Below are 14,068 nucleotides of genomic sequence, written 5' to 3'. Positions count from 1 at the left end.
CACCTCACACCAGTCAGAATGGCCATCATCAAAAAGTCTACAAACAATAAATGCTGGAGAGGGTGTGGAGAAAAGGGAACCCTCTTGCACTGCTGGTGGGAACGTAAATTGGTACAGCCGCTATGGAGAACAGTATGGAGGTTCCTTAAAAAACTAAAAATAGAGCTACCATGTGATCCAGTAATCCCACTCCTGGACATAAATCTAGGGAAAAACATGGTTCAAAAGGATACATGCACCCAATGTTCATTGCAGCACTGTTTACAATAGCCAAGACATGGAAGCAACTTAAATGTCCATCAACATAGGAATGGATAAAGAAGATATGGTACATATATACAATGGAATATTACTCAGCCATTAAAAAGAATGAAATAATGCCATTTGCAGCAACATGGGTGGACCTGGAGATTATCATACTAAGTAAGTCAGACAGATAAAGACAAATATCATATGATATCGCTTATGTGCGGAATCTAAAAAAATGACACAAATGAACTTATTTTCAAAACAGAAACGGACTCACAGACTTCAAAAAAAAATTACAGTTACCAGAGGGAAAGAGTAGGGGGGATAGATTGGGAATTTGGGATTGACATGTACACACTGCTATTTTTAAAATAGATAAACAACAATGACCTACTGTAAAAAATATATATATAATTAAAACAGAGGGAACTCCAAATCTTTGTTGCCTTCTTCCCTTTCACCCTTACATGCTTCTGCCTTATTCTGTATCTCATTGGGTGTCACCACTAACTACACACTGTTGCTCAAATCAGAAACTCAGAGGTTAATTTTGACTATTTTCTATCACATCAGTCAGTCACAAAAGTCTATTGATTCCATCTCTTAAATATTTCTCCTGTTTGTCCACATCTCTCAATTCTATCACTACCATGGAATTGGCCACTATAGTCTCTCAAGCGTTTTTATGCATCAGCCTCCAAACTGATTTCTCTACCTCAAGTTATACTTTTCTCCAGTCTATTCTACATACTGTGACTAGTACCATCCTTCTAAAATACAGACTTGATCATGCATTTTTTCCCACCATAGTTGGAAATAGGAATATCAAGTGAAGCAGTAGAAGACAGAGAAGGAATAGGCAGACAGGTAAAAGTAAAACCAGAAATACATACAGTTTCAGTGCTGATTTAGTGACTATGAGGGTTAGATCCCAAAAAAGATAGAACTCTAGTATTACTGAGCATCTACTAAAAACAAAAATGTCACTTGCTTATTCTATAAATGTGTTTATTCACTAGATATATCTTTTCCTGGATTTTAAAATATACTCTGCCTTTCACACTACTATATTATAATCTATCTACAGAATAATCAACTTTAATATATTCTCTAAATCACTGACATGATACTCCTATAAATTAGATATACAATTTATTTTTCTCACGTAACAATTTCATATTTTTAAGTGACTTATTAGGTGGTGCATCATTCTCTGTTTCACTTCGGGCCTAAATTCTAATGTACCTTCTAAGTTTAAAGTGCAAATATTTTGTAAAGTCTTGACTTTCAGGAAATAATCTCAATCTAGGCAAAGTCTATATACAAGTCAAATCTGACTTTTAAGAAGTTTCAGTTTATTTCAGAGTTATTCTCAAGAAAGTGTGGAAAGGATTCAGATTAATCTCTATAATCCTGTTATATCATTTTTATTTTCTTTTGAAATATTGTGGTTCCCAAGAAGTTATGAAACAGAGTTCAGATTTATTCTCTGGGTTTAAAAATCCTCCATTAATTTGCCTCATCCTACTTTTCCCCTTTTGTATCCTCTTTTCTCCTTTAAAAATTGTGCAAATCTTGTATGTTTAGATCCCTGGTCACACATTGCTCATTCTGACCTTGAATCTTTGTTGATATAGCTGCCTACCAGAGGTGGGCAGTTCAAATAAAGAGTGAGCCGGGCAAGTTCTGAGACAGTAGGAAGTGTTTTAACCTGAAGACATATTTCAGTCTAAAGATGTCCATGTTTATAAATTTAAGCATGTATGATTTAAACAAAACATGCTTACATATAAGTTATAGTGATTGACTGTGACTTCTGGTTCATACTCTTTCCTCCCCCACCATCTCTGTAATGTCTCGGATCTTTAAGATTAGTTTTCCAAATGCAGCCTTTTTTGCTAGATCTAGCAGGAATATGGCTTCTGTGAATTATTCCTGGCTATATCTAAAACATCATATTTTACCTATACTTTTGACTAGCTCTAGCTAGGACATATCAGATTATCAGTCACCATGCCAGATGCTTTACATATGTTACCCAATTTAATCATTAACGTATGTCATCAGCATAGTTGGTATCCCCAGTTTATAGATATCAAATCTGAGAAGCAGAAGAAAAGTAACTTACTGAAGGTCCCATAGTTAGTAAATGAAAATGATTTTAATGTATGAGCTGTTACATGATATTTGACAGTTTCATGACCCTTTTTTTTTTTAAAGAATGCAGTATTCTCTTATTTTTCAGTTTACATGTTATAATGTTGTACCCTGTTTTTTCAGTGTATAGTCTTTGCTATGACTTCTGGCCAGATGTGGAATCATATCCGTGGACCACCATATGCTCATAAAAACCCGCACAATGGACAAGTGGTGAGTGCATGTTCTATGCATCAGTATTATGAACTTTAATCCTGTTTACATAGGAATCCGAAATTATGTTTAGCATTTAGTAAGAAAGGATTCTATTTGTAAATCTAAATATACGTTCTTTCTCTTCTCATTTACTACCTTCACCATGTACATACACACAACATGCGCATATATATTTTTTTTTTTTAGGGTGAGGACTGCTTTAGCATGGATTAAAAAAATAAATTCAGTCAGTGTACCTGCTTATCAAATATACACACATAAATTATTTTTTCAACTTTGTAGACTGCTATGGCAATAATATGTAATGCCAAAAGAGGAAATAGGAACAGTTTGTAGCCAGTGTCCCAGCAATGATAAATTTAATTCAGTTCAGAAGATCATTAAGAACCCTGAAGTCATTGTATTAGGATGCCAGGAACTGTTTGCCAGAAAATTGAAAGTGAAATTGGTGTATAGTTAAATCAGTAGCAAAATTTACATTAGTAACTGCTACTGTTTTGCTGCCTTCCCTTTCCTTTTGGTGGGTGGGAAATATTGTCATAGATCAACTTTGCAGAATACTGTCTTTGAGGCTTAGTATTAGGTTGGTGAAGATTACTGTTTTAAAATGTGCCTTTTTTCTCTAGCTTTTTCTTTATAATGACACCCCTCGTGCACTCATCACCAAACTTAATTACCAGTTCATAACCAATCTTGTTTCATCTATTCTCCCACTCAGTTCTCTTTACCACTGTTGGATTCTTTTGAAATAACTGCCCAGTATCATTTCATTTCAAACATAAATATTTCAGTAGGTATCTCTAAAAGATGAGGTTTTCTTAGAAAATCATAACCACAGTACCAGAATCACACCTAAAATGGTAATAAATTCTTAATTTCTGAAAATTGTGGCTCTGAATGGAATAAAGTTATCCCATGGCAAATCATGTTATAATTTCTCTATAAATCTAAATGTATAATGTAAGCTTATGAGGTTTGTTCTTCATTGCTTACAGTACTTCAAATATCTTTAATATTAAAAAAGCTACCAAGTTATTTCTTCTTCCTAAATTGTTTGTGACTTTCTTTGAACTTCTTTGTGGAACTGTAATATAGGGGTATAATTCACTTTACTTACTGTATGTACCCTGATGGCTCAATTAGATTTTAAGGGCTGGTTGCTAGTTACAGTCACTGATACTATATAATAACCATTTTGGTCTCATATTTTTGTCAGCATTTTCAGATTTCTTCTATAGGTGTCAAGAATATGGAGTTAAAGTTAGACTCTGGATAATCAGCTGCTGTAGTAAATCAGACATGTCTTTTGTTATGTGTACTATGTATTTTTTAAATCTGTCACTACTTAGAAAAGTGATTTGAATGTCTCATATTCAAAATTAATTTTACAGAAAAAGTAATTGGAAGTAATTATCAAGCAATAAATTGTCCCCTTATCTTCAAGTCTTCCTGACCATCCTATTTAAAAGTATAGTCCTTTTCTCTCATCCTCCTCCCCAATACCCATACTCACTGTCTTCCTTTCCTTTTTAAATTTTTTCTCCATAGCACTTACAACACGTTATATAATTTACTTATTTTGTGTTACTTTTGTTTGTCTTTTGCCAGGACCCCAGTAGGGTATAAGCACTTGACAGCATGGCTTTTTATCCACTTTGGTCCCTGATATGTTCCTATTTCATAAAGAGGGCCTGACACAAAGATTTGATCACTATTGTGTTAATGATACTTAAAAGTGTAAATTTTGGAAATTGATAAAATTTTTATTACTGCCTTTTAATATTCTTATAATATTCCTTAGGCAAATAAACATATTAAGCATTGCTTTTTATTATTTGCTTAAATACATTTGTTAAAGTACATGAAAAATTCATCAACATTCTTGTGAAATGTTTTAGCTTATGTAGGGGAAGAAAATATAATTTTCCCTCTACTGTTCTGAGTCTTTGGCTGAGGCCCCTGTAACAAAAGACAGAATAACAAGAGAAAAACAAACAAATTGATTAACATGTATACCTCATGTATACATGGGAGATAGGGAAAAATGAATAACTCTCAGAGGTGGCTTAGAGCTCAGGCTTAAGTGCCATCTTCAGTTACAGACAGAAAGAAAGGTATTGCGGGAAAGCCAGTTGTGGAAGTGACCAGGAAAAGTAAGATAAGCAAAAGTGAGGTGTAGTGTGCAGATTTAAGTTCGTGGTTGCCTTCTCCATTGATAAGGATCTAAAGTTGTCTCCAGGGATTGTCTCTACCTGTAGATTGTCTCTACCTATGTCCTTGCTGGTAGAGAAAGGAGGAGGGACACCATTGTGAATTTATGTCCTGCTTTTAGGCAGATTGGGGAAGGCAGAGAACTTTTCTAGTATCTGCTTCTTCTCAGTGCCTTCAGCTTAAAATAATTCTTAGGCCAAAGTGGCATATTTTAAAGTGTTGTATACTGTCACTCTTCATTCTCACTGTAATCTTCTTACCATTTCAGCCATTACTTTGCTGAATCATGAGACTCTAATCCCCTCACATGTTTACTGGAGTAAGCTCCAAAAAAATTTGCACTGATTACAGTAACAGTGACAACGTGGATGCCATCTGTTGCTCACTGAATATATGCTAGGCACGAGACTTCACAAATGAGTATTTTAGGCCACTAGATGAATATTCCTAAAGCATACTTTGACTATAGTGATAATATTAATATGTGTGGACCAGAGTTACCAGTTAAATTGGAAATCCTAAGTGGCTCTCCATTACTTGCCCATCGTAATTTTCCTTTTCAGCCTAAGACCTCTACTCCTTTGCAGAGAAACTCCGTGTTAGTGTATTTGTACTGTCCCTTGTCCTCTAAATATATGCTTTGTTTTGCTGCTTCCATTCCCGGAATTTCTATCAAATCATGCCCATCCTTCAAATACCACCTAATTTGCCATCCCTGTGAAATGCATTCCTTAATTACGTTAGAAATTCTTCTTCCCTTTACACATTTATAAATATGTAGTTAGCCCATTTATGTATCTCTGCATTCCTTTATAATAATTTTTTAATATTTCATGTATTAGTCAAATTCTTAACATAGGGAGTTTCTTTTAAGCTATTTTTCATCTTTACACTTACATACAGCTTGTCCTCAATAAATGTTTTATTAAATGATTATAAAGACTCACACTAGGAGATTTTGGTTTCTTGAATTGTATTATCTTAATTCTTTCCCTTTATTTTTTGTCACTAGTCTGAAGGATAATAGGATCAACATGTCACTGTTAATTCCACATAAACCAGTTAGTAACCTTAATGTGACAGGAACGTTTATTTTAAGGTTTAGATTAGATTGGAAAGAAATTTTCTCTATTGATTTAGAAAATGTTTTATCATCCCCCCTCCACATTGTTGTATTACTATTTTGTAGGTAGAGATTGGCATGGCCCTTAGGAAAAGGTACTGTGATGGCCCAGAGGAACACATTAAGAAAACAGAATTTTCTATATTTTTAAAAGAAAAAAACTTTTCCTTCATATGTGCATCTGGCTTTCAGTGTATGTATTTTAGCTTTTCAGCACCTTAATCAAAAGTTACAGAAATGATGAGACTTAAACCTATAACCCAGTAGTTTAAAGAAATGAATTTTGTCCCAAACTCTTCACCCTCATATTTTATAAAAAATATTTTTTCTTATATTTGAATAAAGTATTAGGATTGAAGGAAAAAAATCACAAAAGTCTTGGAAACATAGGAGCTTCTTGCTACACAATCAATTGCTTGAGTGTGTTCTTGGCCAGAGATGTGGATACGGTTTTGGACTGATCTGAGATGTTAATTACTAAGATGTTACTTACTAAGCAGTATAGACAAAAGCAGGTTAAAGGGGCAGGAGAATGTTGCCCATTAGTATATAGCTCTTTTCTTGTTTTGCATTTTAACGTATTTTAGCAAAACTTCCCTTCCTGCTTTTTAATATGCATAATGTCAACATACACTGAAACAGAAAATTAAGTTTTGTTTTAATGAATTGATTTGCATAATAATGTGTTTTCATATTACTGGAACAAAATAGAAGATTAACTTTGCTTTATAAAATCAAGTGGTTACTGGTACAGAATTATACTTTAAACAATGACTGTCCATTAGAATAATAATAGTGAATGGTTTTCTTTATAATAGATGTGTTTAAATTTCAAGATATAACTTGAAAATTAGCACTATCCTTCTTGGTAATTTCTTCATATTTTAACCTGTATTTCTAAAAAGAAATTACCATGTAGGATTTGTGTTTTTGAGAATAACTATAATTAGGCTATTTATCTCTTTCAGTGGTATGGAATAAAATGACAAAGTGAGTATCTTATGAATATTTATAAAGGAATTTTATAATTTGGCATTAATTCTTGATGACCAATGCACATTTAGTGGAGTAAGGTATATGAAACAGTAAGTTTACTGTGGTTTTCATATTTGTAACATAATTGAATAACCATTTACATTTTAAAGACTTATTTTTAGTTAGCTATTACACATAAATATCAGCTAATTGGATTCTAATTTTTGTTCATTTTTTCTAAATTAATTTTTAAAATATGTTTGGCTTCAACTTTGATTTATGTTAGATGGTTTAAGAAATTTGTATTAAAATTGTTTATGAAGAATTATTTCAATGTTAAACTGAACTTAACTTTGTAAATACTTTAAAATTGTACTATGAAGGTCTATATGGTTTCTAGAAATAGTTGGGCTGTTCTCCCCGCCCACCCCCCCCTTTTTCTGAAGTTGGTTTCTAAATAGAATTCTGGATGGTGGTGAGTTCTTTTGTGTCGAACTTTTTAAATTGCCTAATTTGCCGTTTTTCCTGTATATGGGAGTTTTTAATGGATTTGGCTTTCTAACGTCTAGTTTTATACCTTTTAAGCATAATACTGTGAGGTCAGAGAGCAGGTATTTTACAAATGAGGAAAAATAATAGTCCAAGTAGTAGAAGCCAGAATTAGAATGGTGGATCTTGTAACATGATCGAGAGTCATTTGAAGACTAAGTTGATAATAATTAGACTAAGTATTTAAAATACATATTTAAAGTTTAGACATAAATATTGTTAGTAACAGTGGTTAATGTTTGGATTTTGATGCTAAAATCTGTTTTAAATTTTTGACAGAAATTCTAAGAAGTCTGAGGGCCTTGAGCAATCTGTGAATCCGAAATGATACCTACTGTTTTCTGCAGGGAGATTGACTAATTAAATATGGGTGAAATGTCATGAAACCTCCATAACCTTGACAGACATAATCCTTTTAAATAAAATGACTAAGGCCTAATAAGACCCTAGAGGCTTAAAGATACACATGGCCAGGTGTAATCCTAGAATGTGTCATTAGCTTCCAGGCTGTATTTTTCTATTATCTGGTTCCTCTCATTATTCTTTGAAATATGACACTTTGACTTCCTCTTTCAACTTTTGCTTTTAAAGTTTACTTTCTGATCATAAAATTCATAAATGCTCACTATGGAAATTTAGAAAATTATAAAAAATAGGTATCAATAAATGCAACCCCTTGTAGTTTCATGTCAAGGAGAAAGAACACACTATGTAGTTAAGTAAACTGTCTCCCTATAGGTAAGAGATTAAAGAGAATGTTGCTGCATTAAGCTGTAAAGTTAGGAGAAGTATGAGATGCAGAACATTAAAAGCTAGGCTAGTCATTCATAATATATGCAGAGAGCTTAAAAGGCCACTGAGAATTGACTAGCCTTTTCTTGCATCAAGCAAATACCATAGATTTAAACCTACATACGCACAGTTTAACAAAGGGGATGGGTCTATGTACATTCCTAAGATGATGCTATAAAAAGATGACAGTGAAACAGAAGTGAAGAGAGATTTTCAGAGTTAAGATGGTGGTATGATACACCTCTGCCTTCCTTCTTGTTAAATACTGATTGATAGGGATTCATCAAAATGCAAAGCCAACAACAGAATTACAAAGTAAAGCTAATTAAACCCAAATCCCAAAGCATGCGAGAACTTCTGTTAACATCTGAATTTACTGAAATGGACATTGGCATATAGTTTCTTTGTGCTTATGAACTTCCTCAGAGTTCTCTTTAAGTTGCCATCAGTATGCTTACATTTATTTTACTTATTCCCCAGAAATATTGTTTTACTTCCCATGTCCTCCTCTCATCTTACCAGAGGTTTCATGTTCTGCCTCATGCTGTCAGGGCTATGTTGAGCTACTAGTGGGAAAGACAAGCTGATGACAGATTCCTTTGTTGGCCCCAAACATGAAAAGCCATGGTCCTTTCTGTGAAACAGCATTAAGTAATGTTTCAGAAGCATAAGCTTCACACCCATTGTTAACTTCTTCCACTCTTGCTAACTTTGGAACCCTGTAACGTTAGGTAAATGTTACCAGGACTTCAACTTTTCCTCATTTGTAAAATTTCAAGGTAGGTATAAGTGGTTTCTGTCCCAACGCCACATTGACCCTTACTGCCCTTATAGACTGGCTGTCTCATGAAGTAGCCCTTATAGACCGGCTGTCTCATGAAGTAGCCCTTATAGACTGGCTGTCTCATGAAGTAGCCCTTATAGACCGGCTATCTCATGAAGTAGCCCTTATAGACCGGCTATCTCATGAAGTAGCCCTTATAGACCGGCTATCTCATGAAGTAGCCCTTATAGACCGGCTATCTCATGAAGTAGCCCTTATAGACCGGCTATCTCATGAAGTAGCCCTTATAGACCGGCTGTCTCATGAAGTAGTGAAGGGATGTTTGGGCTGTGAAACGCATATCATACCAAGAGGGATGAATTTGGCTCCCTGCCCCCCCTCCTCCCGGCACCCCCAGAGGACATTTGGTAGTTTCTGGATACGGTTTTGGTTGTCACAGCGGTGGGGGCATGTGCCCTCTACTGGCAACTAGTGATGGAGCCGGGGATGCCGCTAGGCATCCTGCAGTGCAGAGGACACTGCTCACAGCAGGGAAGCACCGGGCTCAAACATCAGTGTTGAAAATGAGAAGCTCCAGAGAATCTTAAATATAATTTTGTTTTCTTACATATTTTGTAGACAAGAAAGCCATCCCATCTAGCATTTATACCCAAAGGATGACTTTCTTAAAAAAAATTTTTTTTTAATTGAAGCAACCAGTGAGTGCTTCGGATCACACTGACCTGTGGTTTAATGTTTGGGAGGATTGTATATATTGAATGCCATCACTAAATATAAGTGATATGAAAATGTTTGGGGTATAATTGTTTGCTTTAATCCATCTTAGTAGATGCTATTTAATCTTGGACATGTTATATATGCTTAAAAAGAGATGTTTACTTAAGAGAGTAAAAATGACTCTTAGGCCCATGGAGTCATGTTTATGCCTTGTCCTGAAGTGTACAGGCAGAGAAACAGATGGGAAGAAAACGGGCTTGAGTTCTTCCCAAGCTCTGCCTCTTAGCAGTTGTGTCGCTAGGGGTGGAAGTTACTTAGACTCATTTAATATAAGAAAAGAGGGACTAATACTGCTTTTCTTACCTTGCAGTTTGTGAGATAAAATATAATCATAGATGTATAAGTGCCTTTAAAAGTTGAAAACACTCCTGTCTTAGTTTGGGTCCCTCCCAGAACAGACCCAAAGACAGCAGTTCAGATGAAAGTAGCTCATGCTGGAGGTGAGGCAAACGTGAGAAAGGAGCGGGAAACTGAGTTCAGGAAGGGAAGGCAGTCAAAAAAGATGCCGTATCCAGCCCATGAGTGCTGTGGGCCACTGAAGCTTAATACTGCTTGGGGATCTCTGGGAGCTGGTGTGGAACACATACAGCGATTTTCCCACCCAAGTGGTGAGGGAAACTAAGGTATTGATATTTATATACCAGCTCTCATCAGTCACTCGTTGAGTGCTATTTCTCTGGGGAAGGCATTACTTTCCCTGCACTGGTGGATTTCAGGTGTTCAAGAAAGCCACCCAGGCACAGAAATGCAGGTGCTGCTGGTGGAAGTCAGGCTGGTGCACGGGCAGTGCCCTTGTAGATGTGTCTACTACAGATTCTCATAATATGCTAAGAATTTATTCTTTGTTAGTAGATTCCAAAACAGAGGGAAAAAATCATGAAGAAACATACTTTTCAATTGGTGTTTTTAAGATACCACGCTCTGAAAACAATAGCAACAAGTAGTCAAAATGTCTCACCAATTGTGAATAATTTTTTAAGTCAATATCATATTTGTCTTGTAGATAATCCTGTAGGGAAAAGTATAAAAACGTATTTATTTAAGAATATCTATCAGAAATTGTTTTATCCTGTTGTACATGTTAACAATTCTTACGTAGGTGAACAGATTATTTGCTCCTTTATAGAAGGTTTGTTACTGATGCTCTGTCAATGGGGCCTGTGTTTTGAATTGTATTTTCGGGAAGCGGTATACATTACAGTCCTCTCAGCTATCCATCCCCACTCTTCATTCACCTTAGGATCTACACTGGTTTGAGTAGTGCATAGTTAGTGGCCATCAACAGAATTGATAGATAGTGGGCCTGTGTCAGCTCTGAAGTTTTGATTCTAGCTTCAGTAGTTCAGTTTTCTCTCTGAACTGAGCTAATTGGATCAGACAAGCTTAAAAGACTGTGGAGTATGTTGTTGGGTCTTTACTTAGCTATTAGCTTTACAAAATTATATATATTTGTAATATCAGTGACTGTTCACATTTTCACATATTAATTGTGAAGTAACACATGTCTACAAGGATCTACAGATGTTATCAGAGTAAGTTTCACCACACTGAACTTAAACGTAAATGAATATAGAGAATGTAAAGAAAATAGTGCAGGCAGTATGTTACTATGCTGATTTGCAAGTTTGTTTGTTACTGTTAAGTTGCTATGTAATGGCACAAGTCAAGTGCTGATGGTCTACTTCACAGCGTGAAAGTCACCACAAAAAGTCATTACTGTGTAGCTAAAGGGAATCTATATAACTGTATGATTACATGGGACATAAAGACATTTTCTGTTGTTAAAAAAAAAAATCTTGAATGAGATGCATTCAGTGAAATAAACTTGTGCTTAGATTATAACTCCCAACTAAATAAATATATTGTCCTTTTTTTTTTTTTTAAGATTTGGCTTTTAGCTGCTGCCTGAGGGTTGCTATGGGTTTACCATATATAATCCAAAATTTTTCACTGCATTATACTTCAGTTGTGAATGTAGCTAAGAGCTGTGTTCTACATGCACATGCAAAAGCATTTTGTTGCAAAAATGCATGCTGCTTAATCGAGAATTTATCGTTAATGTAGCACTTTTTCTATGTCTCAGGTAGCCATAATAGTCTTACACTTTCTCCAGTGCTGTACACTCTCATGCCTCAGGGATTTTTGCATATACTAGCTCTTTGAGGGACATATTTTAGCCCTAAGTGGAAAATTGTATAGGCTTATTTAAACTAAATACAATTATTTTATTTAGGATATTCAGGAGTTTTATTATAATCTTCATACTACCAGCAAAGAGAATGTCAACATATAATGAAAAATGTTAAACAAAAAAACCCAGAAAGATAATAATAATTGGTAAAGGTATGCAAAAAATTTATGGTAGAGTTTGGACTTGAGAGTCTGCCTTTTCATTTATTCATTCCTTTATTTTTCCATCCAATAAATGTTTGTTGAGAGCCCATTCAATACCAGGTACTGTATCTGCCCTAGTAGTACAGCTGTATCGTGGAGCTGACTAGTGGAGAGATGCAGTATGATCTGGATTTGCCCAAAGTCTCAGTCATTAAAGTTCTGCTTATTATTGCATTGTGTGGTATTTATTAGAAACTGAGCTGTTTTAAAATTTTGCCTCAGTACCATGGTTGCTCTGTTGCTGTGACCTTGCATCTTCTCTCTTGGGAAGCTTTGCCTTATCTTTTTATTTCTTTTGATTTTTAAATTTTTTGCGTCTAGTTGGCCATTGGTAAGACTCTTTGCCTTTATCTCTAGCATCTATTGCTGCTTCTCTCTGCCCTCTCTACACCTGGTTTTCACTTTCATCATCACAGTATGCACTTTTGATCCTAAACTCACTGATCTTTACCAACTTCTGAAGCCAACCCAAACTGCTCCTTTACTTCCTTTTCAACTGTTTAGCTACTAACAAACAAACAACCCTGGCAATTAATTAAGAAGGACCATGTGATTTGTATCCTTACCACCTATCAAAACATTTCACACATGGCAGATATTAAATAAAAATAAAGCTGAATAGATGAATAAATCTTTCTTTGCAAATAGGAACTCAAGTTATATTTTCAGCCTTTCAAAAATGTTAACTATGTCTGAAAAACAGTGGTTTCCCTCCTGAGCTTTGTTTGTACTTTGTAATTAAAACCTTGAAGCACATACCCAAAGGGATTATAAAACTACAAAATGAGAATGTGTTTTACGACGTCAAACTTAATCTAATACAGTTAAACATTCTGAGAATCCAGAATAAATGTGATTTCAGAGAAAATAGTAAAAAAGCAAAGGCATGAACAATTGACCCACCCACAGAGAAAGGGATAAGTTATTTGCTAACCGGTTTGTATTATTTAAGTTTTTTCCAATTTTGGTAAATTATTTAGTACATTGGAAAGAATAATGGACTAAATAGACCCCTATGGTCATTATAAACCAAGGAAATTATTCTCATACTATGAATAAAATTGAGTCAATTATATTAAACATAATAAGCATATACATTCTAATTTGAAAAAAAGCATTTTAGAGGTATATCTCCACAACTTCAAAATAAGACCATGTAAATTTCAGTAACTCAGAATATTTCTTATTCATTGCATATTTTCCAACATCATTATATTTTGATTCTTTAAAATGCTAATCAATGATTTAAATAAATTTTTTATACACTTGGATGAAATTAGCATTCAAAAATTATTTCAATATTCATATTATCACATCACCTTTAGATATAAAGATTAGGAGCCATGAGAAAATTTGTGTAAAATTTACATATTAGGTTACATTAAAATAAGTTTTAGTGTTTCTGTATATTTAAGTAACCTTTTTTCCCCATAAAGCCTTAAACACCACATCATATGTGTCACATATATTTATCAAAACAGAGAATCAAATATACTGTGTCCCTCTTATATTAAAAAAAAAAAAAATGCCACAGTGTGATATGGTCATGCTGTAGACCAAATTATGCTATAGTTTATGAATAATTAATAACCTCAAGGGGAAGAAACAATAGGTCTGCATTGGAGAAATGTCCCATTATCTTGGAGGAGTCATGCTGAATATTTTGAAGTAACAGTAGATCTCTGTCTTTCTCTCTCCCCTTCCGTAATTCTCTCTTACTCATTTCTTCCCTCCCCCTAAATATTATTAAACTTTTGGTGTCATTTTAGCTAAATAATAAAATAGCCTAAAGGATGTATTAGAATAGGACTCAAGTAGAAAAATGAGTCAGAGGTATTTTA

General features: G+C 34.5%; 1 protein-coding gene across 3 annotated transcripts in view; it reads left to right on the top strand.

Moving 5' to 3' along the window:
* TUSC3 (tumor suppressor candidate 3) overlaps positions 1–14,068 on the top strand; it is a 184,893-nt gene that overhangs the window by 104,060 nt on the left and 66,765 nt on the right. For all 3 annotated transcript variants that reach the window (XM_061177633.1, XM_061177632.1, XM_061177634.1), the window contains exon 6: positions 2,530–2,619. In XM_061177633.1, the coding sequence (XP_061033616.1) occupies positions 2,530–2,619 (90 nt within the window). The remainder of the gene's footprint in view (positions 1–2,529; positions 2,620–14,068) is intronic.

Source organism: Eubalaena glacialis, chromosome 20, assembly GCF_028564815.1.
Source record: "Eubalaena glacialis isolate mEubGla1 chromosome 20, mEubGla1.1.hap2.+ XY, whole genome shotgun sequence".
Classification (NCBI taxonomy): domain Eukaryota; kingdom Metazoa; phylum Chordata; class Mammalia; order Artiodactyla; family Balaenidae; genus Eubalaena; species Eubalaena glacialis.
The sequence above is the reverse complement of the archived record's forward strand: the minus strand, read 5'-3'. Positions and strand labels throughout refer to the sequence as shown.